General features: G+C 50.9%; 1 protein-coding gene across 3 annotated transcripts; it reads right to left on the minus strand.

The window, feature by feature from the left end:
- Positions 1–4,951: 4,951 nt before the first annotated feature.
- Positions 4,952–9,272, minus strand: ASB12 (ankyrin repeat and SOCS box containing 12). 3 transcript variants are annotated; one of them, XM_020979674.2, is made up of 3 exons: positions 9,092–9,272; positions 5,875–6,718; positions 4,952–5,222 (listed from the first exon to the last, which is right to left on the minus strand). In XM_020979674.2, the coding sequence occupies exons 2-3, from the start codon at positions 6,692–6,694 to the stop codon at positions 5,089–5,091; spliced, it is 954 nt and encodes a 317-aa protein (XP_020835333.1). In that variant the 5' UTR covers positions 6,695–6,718; positions 9,092–9,272; the 3' UTR covers positions 4,952–5,088. The 3 variants fall into 3 exon arrangements, with proteins under 3 accessions (XP_020835333.1, XP_020835331.1, XP_020835332.1); XM_020979672.1 differs by lacking the exon at positions 9,092–9,272 and adding an exon at positions 8,146–8,183; XM_020979673.2 differs by lacking the exon at positions 9,092–9,272 and adding an exon at positions 7,994–8,136.
- Positions 9,273–10,241: the final 969 nt, after the last annotated feature.

Raw genomic sequence — 10,241 nt, forward strand, 5'->3', positions numbered from 1 at the left:
GCCCCCGCCCCGCCCCGCCCCTCCTCTCCCCTCCCCTCCCCTCCCCTTCCCCCGCGGCTCGAGCCAGCTTCCCCGCCCCCCGCTCCCAGAGCTCTTCGCTCCCCTTGGCGGCCCGCGCCACAATCGCTGGGTAGGACCCCTCCCCTCCTCTCCTCTCCCCTCCTCTCCCTTCCTCTCCCCTTCCCTCGCCTCTCCTCCCTTCCCCTCCTCTCCCCTCCTCCTCTCCTCTCCCCTCCTCTCCCTTCCTCTCCCCTTCCCTCGCCTCTCCTCCCTTCCCCTCCTCTCCCCTCCCCTCCTTCCGACCGGCAGGCGCCGGGACCAATCGGCTCAGCCGGGAGGCGAACCCCGCCCGTCCTCGGTCAGCCTCTGTGTGTGTCTCTTTAAATGCAAATCAGCCTGGGGGGGGGAGACCAAAGCTGGCTAGCCACCCTCACCTCGACCCCGCCGCCTTCCAGGCCCCGATACCCCTATCCTGACTGGCCCAGCAAACTGCTGGACATGCGCGCCCCTCGGTCTTTCGTTTTGCCCCAGCTCATTTCCCGGTCCCCGGCCGGCATTTGGGCCCGGGTTACCCCCGCGCCTCCCGCTCGATCGTTCGGCCGAGTGCTGTGTGCCGGGCGCCGGCAGTTCTTTTGGGCCGGCGCCCGCAGTTCTTTTGGGCCGGCGCCCGCCTTGGCCTCTGCTCTCTCCCCGCGTCTCGCACCCAGCTCCCCGCTCCTCGGGCCCAGGTCCCCACACCGCCCCAATCCCAACCCCGGCTGGGTTGCCTCTCAGGACCTCTATTTAAACTACGTGGAGATGGGAGTGTGCTCCCGGGGTACCCCCTCCCCGAGTCGGACCCTGAGCCCCCCAACCCTTCCATCCAAAGGCTAGCTTGGCCTATGTTCGCCCTCCTCTTCTGGATTTGCTTCAGCGTCCTCTCTTGGACCGCACCCGGTGCTCAGGACACCTGGGGCTCCATCTTGACGCGCCCCCCCCCCAGCCCCGTGACCTTAAGCCAGTGGTTTAGGAAGTCCTGGGTGGGAAGAGACCTCAGGGGCCATTCAATCCAATAAGCGTTGAGCATCTCCTGCGTACAAACTCTGAATCAGGATAGGGGCTTGGATGAGTGGCAAGAAGGCGCCAAGCACCTTCACCTCTGTCTGGGCCTCAGTTTTCTCCTTTGTAAAATGAGACGGTTGGATTGAATGATCTTCCAGGGCTACTTACTACTCTATTGGAGGAAACTCTGCTTTGTTGCTTTCAGTCGTATCTGACTCTTCATGACCCCATTTGGGGTTTTCTTGGCAGAGATACTAGAGTGGTTTGCCATTTCTTTCTCCAGCTCATTTTACAGATGAGGAAACTGAGGCAAACAGGGTGAAGTGACTTCCCCAGGGTCACACAGCTAGTCAGTGTTTGAGGCCAGATTTAAGCTCAGAAAGATGAGACTTTCTGACTCCAGGTCAGGTGCTCTATCCACTGCAGCACCACCTAACTGCCCCACCTAGCTAGTGTACCATCTAGCTCCCCAACTCTGCTACTGGGCTAGATATTCTGAATTGTCAGTGAAAGCAGGAAGGGCACAGTCATCATGACTCATTGGTTCATACCTAGGCCAGGAAGACCAGTCCAGTGGGCCCAAAGCTTCCTTTGCTGAACCTCGGTTTGTAAATTGGCTTTGTCTCCCTCATTCTTGTCCCTTCCCAGCATTCTTTGGGAAGTGGGACCCATGAAAGTGGCCTTACTCTCTTCAAATTTGCCTAAACCGTGTGTTTGGCTCTCTCTCCTTTGGCAACGTCATACATGCTACACCTATCTGAATACATATGACATCTACCAGGCAGCTAGGTGGCACACTTTGAGTTCAAACCCAGCCACAGACCCTTGCTGAATGACCCTAGGCAAGTCTTTTAACCTTTGCCTCAGTTTCTACATCTGTAAAATAGAAGAAAAAATAGCATCTAACCCCCATGGTTCTTGTGAGGATCAAATGAGATATTTATAAAGTGTCCAGCACATAGGAGCTATATAAATGCTAGCTATTATTAATCAAGCAGAATCAAGCTCCATGAGGACAGGAACTCTTTTCTTATATTTTTGTATCCCCAGTGTCAAGTATAGTACCTTGTGTACAATGGCTGCTAAATAAATTCTTATTGAAAATAAATCCATATCTAGGTGGCAATCATATCTGCAACATCCCCAAGGAACAATTATCCAGCTTTGAAGACTTTTAGTGACAGGGAGTTCACTGTATATATATACCAAGGCAACCCAATCCACTTTGGACAATTCTAAATGAGACAACTTTGCTTTAAACTGAGCTGACATCTGTCCTTAAACTCCCCTCTCTTCACTGCCACTTCTGCCCTTTGGGACAAGGTAGAATAAGTCTTTCAAAGCCCCACGTCACTCCACTCTCCCTATGCTCCTCAATTATCTTTGGGAACACCTATTTTAATAAACCCATCAAGCTACAGTAATGATTAAGAACTAGAAAAGGGTCTTAGAAATAATTTGGGCTATTTCTCTCATCTTGTAGTTGAGGAAACAGGCCCAAGGAGGTTGTGACCTGCCAAGGTTACCTAGGAGCAAAAGATCACTGAAATTTGAATAAAGGTCCTTTGAAGTCAATTCTAGTACTCAAGTCTGCACCCACTGCAAGCAAGTCCTTTCTGAGCTTAAGGCCAGACTCTAGGGTTTCAAGAATTCAGAATCATGAGTTTACTGCTGGCCATGCTCCTCTCTTCTGAGAAAGATCACAGCCTCTTCATGCCTTCCTTAATCCTGTTACTGGAGAACAACAACAATAACAAATAAACAAAATCCCAACTCTGCCCCCTGGTGGCCAGTATCGGTGCTGTCTCCTGGAATGTGGCTAAGCCAGAGGTGGGGAACCTGCGGCCCCAAGGCCACATGTGGCCCTCTAGGTCTTCAAGTTCGGCCCTTTGACTGAATCCAAACTGGCTGCACTTGAGGATCTAGAGGGTGACATGTGACCTCAAGGCCTCAGGTTCCCCACCCCTGGATTAAGCTGATGCATGGAAGGCACAACTGTAGGTCAGGTGGAGAGGGTTGGTATCCAGTCTTTCTGTCTTGGTAAGCCCAGCCAGCTTCATATTTTTCTTTTTTTCCTTTTCTTTTGTAGGCAATTAGGGTTAAGTGACTTGCCCAAGGTCACACAGCTAGTGTTTGGTCTGAGGTTGGATTTGAACTCAGGTTCTCCTGACTTCAGGGCCGACACTCTATCCACTATGCCGCCTAGCCGCCCCCAGCTTCATATTTTTCCAAAGGCAGCTCAAGATGGGCCATTGATTGGGGGCAGCAGAGAAATGGGGCTCAGAACTGATCAGTGGGGACAAACAGGGCCAGGGAAGAAGTACAGGTTGTAGAGGAAAGAAAAAAAAATCATTTTTGCAAATGATGCAGAACAAAGCAAAAGATTTGCCCAGGTGCAAGGCCAAGGAGGGGAAGCCAGGGTTACGCTGAAATCCTAGGCGTTCATCCCTGGAAGCTTGGAGCAGGAAGTACTGGACCTATCTTGGTGCAAGACCTAAGGCATGAGACAGGCCTATTTGGGATGAGGGTGACTCCATGTGGCCATACTCAAACACTTCTTCAAAACTCTGAGGTCTTAAACCCCAATACCACTCATCCTACATTGTCAAGGCCCTGCTGCTTTGGGTTTCTTTATTGGGTTATGAAGTTCTTTTGCCAGGTTGGAAGGGGGTACCAGGCCAGGCAGAGTGGCTTCATGATCTATTTGAATGAGACAAGAGCTGGAAATCAGGCCTGGGTACTAGTCCAGACGCTACTGTTGCCAACAGTAATTATAAATAATAAAAATAGCTCCCATAGTGCTTTGAGGCAGGGTATGGACTATCCAGGATCTTTGGTGACCCTCTCAGACCACCTTCTGGCAAACTTCACCTCTACTTGTGAGGCTGTGGAGGGGAACTTCAACTGGGATGCTCATATATCTGGCTACAGGAGTCTAGCAGCTTGAGGGGGATGCCTAGAGAGGAAGGAGTTGATAGTTTTGGACTCTACTAAGGTTTGAGATGGCATGATACCCTATATTGGATGGGTAGGGGGATGGTCAGCAGACATGGACTCAAGTCTTGGTTGTGACACTTGGGATTTGATCCATCACTTAGAGACTATCTAATCCAGGGATGGGTAATCTGCAGCCTCGAGGCCTCTAGGTCCTCAAGTGCAGCCCTTTGACTAAATTCAAACTTCACAGAACAAATCCTCTCAATAAAAGGATTTGTTCCGTAAAACTTGAACTCAGCCTAAAGGCCCCACCTGAGGACCTAGAGAGCCACATGTGGCCTTGAGGCTGAAGATTTCCCACCCCCGATTCTAGTCCAGTCCCCTCATTTTACAGCAGAAGAAATTGAAGCAAGAAACGGGGAAGACTTGCTCAATGTTCCAAAGGTGAGAAGTGGCCAGGCAGGGATTCTAATGCAAGGGTTCTAAAGGAGAATCCAGAACCCATCTATAGACATCACAAGCTTGGGCAAATCACTTCAACTTTCTAGGAGTGAGTTTTTTCATCTGTGAAGGGGGATGAGGAGGGAGAGGGGACTACCATTGTCTACTTCCCGTCACACTCATAATAAGGAAAGAGCTATAATAATAAAAGCTATTATTTTCAAAGGGGTGGACTCCCCCTTGATGCTGAGAGACAAAGCCAGTGGATGATAGGTTTGAGAGTCTCTGACCTCTGAGCAAAATCAATATGTACAATGTAGTATAGACCAATAGTGCACTTAATTTTGGCAGGGGGAGGGGCGAGGAGGTGCTTTATCAAAATGGAGTTGAGATAGCTTGAAAAGGGGTATGGTCAGTGCACTTATGCTAACAGGAATTTTGGAGTTCTTGCTCCCAACTAAATAGTGGCAGGATTTTTGATTGGTAGTGGGGTGGCAGGGGAAGGGGTGAGGAGGGCATAAGTAAACTCTAGTCCATCTTTCAGAACCTTTATTGGAACAGGAAAAGTAAAGATCAGCTCTAGGGAGATGACAGGAGTTTCTTTTCTGGGTGGATAGGCTGTGGGTATGTGTGTTCGGGGCTCTTGTTTTCAGCCACAGCCCATTTGCCTTAAGACTGGTACTTGAGGTAATTAATCAACACAGGTGGAATATCTAGTTGATCGATGAAGTTGGCCAGGTAAGAGCACTGGAGAGCTTTTCGGACTGCCAGACGAGCCTGCGACATCAGGGATTTGGGATGAGCTGGAGGGAGAGATGACAGAGTTGAAGAAAGGCAGTTTTCCCACACTCTTATTACACTCTTCTACTCCCTCCTTCCTCAGTCTTCCACCTGTCCCAATCCCAATCTGCCAAAAAAGAAAGCTGTGGACTTTGATGTCAAAAGTCCAGTGACTTTGAGATTATCTAGCTAATGACAATAGGCAAGTCACTTGACCTCTTTCCTCATATGATAAGGAAGTTGGGAACCAGATTGTGACTATGGTCTCTTCCAGTTCTAAATCTTCTAACTGATAGAAGATTCCATAGAAGAATCCACAGAAGAAGTCTTAGAGCTTGAAGGGACCTTAGAAACCATCGCATCTAACCTCCTCATTTTACAGTTGAGGAAAATGTAGGCCTAGAAAAATTTCCAAATGATTTGCCCAAGATCACAAAAGTAGTAAGTGGTAGATTCAGGATTCAACCACTTAGGAAAAAGGGGGATAAAAAATTAGCATGTGTTCTCTTGGAATGGATCCCCGGCTATTGTGGTTCCTAGCGTAGCTCTGGCAAGTAACAGGGGTCTTGGCTTGGGGACATGTCCCAGGAGCCGTCACTGGAGGAAGGTGGTCTCTGATTCCAGCTATGCCTGGGACTAGCCCCAAGAACTCCCTCCCTTCCCCTTCTCACTCACTTCTTTCCCTTAGCAGTAGGGCCACACCTTCCCCATCCGGGTCTGTCTTCTCCAGTGGGAGAGGTGGGAGATAGACATTGGCCCCAAAGTCCACAAGCAGTTGGATGTACTCGAGGGAGCAACTGTGCTGCAGGCAGAATTCTAGCAGTGTGCGTAGCTTGGGTACACGTGAAAGCAGCTGTCTATCTGTACAGTTGTAGTCTGGGTCAGCTCCATACAACAGGAGGAGGCGGAAGCATTCAAAATGGCCATAGACAGCTGACAGGTAGAGAGGCCCGGAGCAGGAGGCCATGTTGGAAGCCCACTCTGGTAACTTAGCTTTGACATTGGCCTCAGCTCCATGACCCAGGAGCTCCCTCAGAATTCCACTGGCACCATCTCTAGCAGCTGTGAGAACTGGGGAGCTGTTGTTATAGATGCTGCCCCCAGGGCTGGCACCAGCCTTCAGCAGGACCCGAACACAGTCCAAGTGCCCATGACTAACCGCAGTGAACAGGGGTGTCTGGGCCTTAACATCCAGGCTGTCCACTTCTGCCCCATGAGCTAGGAGAACTTCCAGGCAGCTAAGGTGGCCATGAGAGGCAGCTAGGCGTAGTGGGGTACCTGGTATGCCCCAGCCACTGCGGCTGTTGATAAAGCGCTTATAGCGTTCCTGGTGAAGGAGCTGGTCTAGGGTCTTGGCATCATTGTTACAGACAATTTGATTCAGCTCCTGTTTCTCACTAGCATCGTCTTCCTCATTGGGCTGCTGCAGCAAGGAGAATATCTTACTGATGTCCATGAGGCTCATCTCTGCAGGCCGAAAAAGAATCCCTCTCATCCTGGGTAGCAGGACACACCAGACCTGCCCAAGGTAGGAGAGGAAACGGTGCATGGGGTTATTAGGGCTCCATTCTGAACCCCAGGTTGGGCCCTCTGTTCTGCCTCCAAATTCCCATCTCTGATCTATTGATAATTTCTACCTTCTTTCCCATCCTTGAAAACCCAACTCCAATGTTGCCCCCTTCCACCAAGCCTCTCCCGATCCTCTTGTCACAAAGGCCTCTCTCTTGTGCCCAGCTCTTTGCTGCCACAAATGCCAGCCACATTCACCATGTAAGAGGCTGTTTGTTGTCCCCCTTTAGACTGTGAACTTCCAGAGGAAACAGGAACCTTCCTAGGCTTTCATCTCCAAGTCCCAGGAAAGTATTCAAATAGGGTTATGACTCGAGTAGGTGGGGGTCACCTGCCTCCCCTTATTTTGCAAAAAGAAGAAACCCATTCAAGAAGAGCATGAGATTTGCTCAGGCTCACTCTGGTAAGTGTGCATCTCAGGCTGGCCCATGGTCATCATTGTAACCCTGCCCTCCCCAGGCCCTAGTAACCTGCCCAAATTAAAATGAAGTAACTTCAGAGGGATCTTCAGCACATGAACGTTGGCTGGCAGAGGAGAGAGAGGCTGATGTAAATGAGCTTTCACTGGCTCCGCCTGAGGTCACAGGATAAGGCGAAAAGTAGGAGCTAGCTAGGTCACAAATCTCTCAGTGTTGTCATGGCTCAGGAGGTAGTGTGGAGACAATACTTAGCCTGGCAGGTAAGAGAGACTCAGGCTCAAGTCTCAGCTCTGCCATTTGCCAGCTGTGTGGCCTTGCCCAAGTCTCTCTTCTCCTCTGGGCCTCAGTTTCCCTTTCTGTAAGATGAGGGAGTTGGAGCCAATGACCTCTAAAGTCTCTTCCAGCCCTCCATCCTGTAAGAGCCTACAAATCCATTCGCACCACCCTTCCAGACCCCGACGTCCCGATGGAAAAACCATCCTAATGCTTTCCCTTCGGGAATTCCCACCAAAGGAAGTTCTGCTGGTGCTTCAACCCTAAAGTCCGGAATTAAACCCCTTGGGTCAGTCCCCCGAGCCTGAGGTACCCTGCTCCCACCCCGTCCCGTCCTCGGAGCTGGAAGGCGAAGGTCCCGTGGGGTCTTGTAGGGACCGTTTCCCAATCGTCGGCGCGGGTCTGGGGCCCTCGTGGCGGGCGTCGGGGGGCTTCTAGCGATCCCTGCTGCCAGGGCCTGGGGTAAACGTCAGGCTGATAACCCGGCCCCACCCCCTCCCCAAGTGTCTCTCCCCAGTCCCAGGGGTACTCACGGAGCCGTAAGCCGAGGACAGCCGAGTTGGGGCAAGGCCGAGACCACTGTGGGACCGGACGGACAGTGACGTCGGCGCCCACCTTTGTGAGGCAGGAGCCCCTCACCCGCCCTCCCCCACTACCCGAGCCGGGGCTCTGACGCCCCACTCACCATTGGGCCGCCGGTCGGCTTCCGTGCCCCTCCCCTCCCCCACGAGCCCTCCGGAGCTAATTATAGCTGCCCCCTCGCCCTCTCCCTCCTCCTCCCCCGTGCCATGGCCGCCGGCTGGCTTATCTCACGCCTGCGATTCCCGGAGAGGGACATTTAGGGAGGGAGGAGGACTGGGATCGTGACAGGTGCCCGACGCCCCCGCCTCCCCCAACCCCGTCCATCCCTCTGTGCATCCAATAAAATTCAATCAACTCTGGAGCCCAAGAGAGAAGCGCAGCTTGGGGTCGGTATCCCCCGTGCCGGATCTGATCAGGTTCCTTCCTAACTTCAAAGATAATTCGCCTGGGACAGTTGGCCGCTCCTCTCCCCATCCCCATCCCCCCCCCCAAGTCTAACCCCTTCCTCGACTCTCCAAATCTTCTGGAGAAGCAGAAGTAGGGGGCACAGCCCTGGTCAGTTTTATCGGAAGCTGGATAACTATTACAGGCACAGCTAAAAGCCTTCATCCCGCTGCCCATACACCCCGAGGAAGGGAAAGATCATGTCCACCAAGGGGCCCCACTATCCCACCTAGATGTTTGGTCACAGGGAAAACATCTACCTTCGAAGCCCCCTGACTTCCTCCCTCCCTCCTAAGGGACAGCCGATCCCAGCCCAGAATGTGTTTTCGGCTCAGAGAGGAAATGATTGGGTCCCATTCAACTCTCGTAATCTGAGTGACAGAGAAATGAAGAGAACTGGAAGTTGTCAAGTTTTTGCCCACCAATGGGTCCAGGAGCCACTGAAGGACCCGGCAGAGATGTGGAATGGCCCTCCATGCCCTGGAGAGGCAACTAAATGGCTCAACCGACAGCACTGGACCTGGAATCAGGAAGATCTGTGTTCAAATCCAGCCTCAGATACTTACTAGCTGGGTGACCCTGGGCAAGTCACTTAATCTGTTTACCTTAATCCACTGGAGAAGGAAATGGCAAATCACTCCAGTAATCTTCGCCAAGAAAACCCCATGGACAGTATGGTCTACAGGGGCACACACGAAGAGTCAGATGGGACAACTTCATGTTCTGAGCCTTCTCCTCACACCTGTCCATGGTAGATGACTTCTAGAGTTTAAATTATAGCTCTAGTATTCTACTCTTCTAAGTCACAGGCTGTATTGGCTCAGCCTGCCTGAAACCTCACAAGAACCTCTTCTGCTCTCTGGTCACCCATGACAACAAAACAAAGGTCACCAGGAGAACAGAAGAGAAGGGAAGCCAATGAAAAGATGAAGGAATTACTGTTCTAGTCCTAGCCTGGCAAGTCAGGCACTTTCCTCTGCTCTGAACCCAGTTTTTAATTTCTTCATTTGTTGATATGTTACTAAAGTCAAGTGTTAAGGAAATAGTGGTGGTAGCTGGATGTGTTAAACTACTGTGTTGCATTTAAATTCCAATGGACATTCTGACAGTGAGATAGGAAGCAAAGGATTGGCTTCCAGCTTTGCCACTTCCTGGCTGCATGACTAAGTCACATCAACTTTTTTCAGCCTTACTTTCTACATCTGTAAAATTTTAAACAGATGAGATACTAAAGATGAGCAGCTTAAATTGTATATTGAAAAAAGAAGAAAAAAGGCAAAAGCTAACCACTGTGCATAGATAAATATGGCAGTATCTTAGGTTTCAAGTCTAACCCCCCCTCAATGCAGATGAAGAGCTGGAAGGTCTCGAGACCATCTAGTTCAAGCCTCTCATCTTACAGGAGGGGAAACTGAGGCTCAGAAAGGGAAGAGACCTCTATACTTCCCTCTGGCAGCCACAGGGACATATATGACTGAGGACCATCTCTCCAAGTGTGAACCCAACAGGAATGCCATTGAGCATGTGGCTCGGGGCTGCTTTCTTCCTATCTCTAGTGCTGCTGCTTAGGGGATCGTTATGACCAGAGAGCAACCATTCGTTTTACTCCCTGTCCCTTCAGCAGTTCTGGTAGACTTGGTGGCAGAGAAGACTGAAAAGGATGACAGCCTCTTGCAAGGTTTTGATTTTCAAAGCACAGCCCTTCTTGCACTTGGTCCTTCTAACAGTCCTGTGAAGTAGGTAGAGTGGGAATGT

Source organism: Phascolarctos cinereus, unplaced genomic scaffold (assembly GCF_003287225.1).
Source record: "Phascolarctos cinereus isolate Bilbo 61053 unplaced genomic scaffold, phaCin_HiC Scaffold_8;HRSCAF=390, whole genome shotgun sequence".
Taxonomy (NCBI): domain Eukaryota; kingdom Metazoa; phylum Chordata; class Mammalia; order Diprotodontia; family Phascolarctidae; genus Phascolarctos; species Phascolarctos cinereus.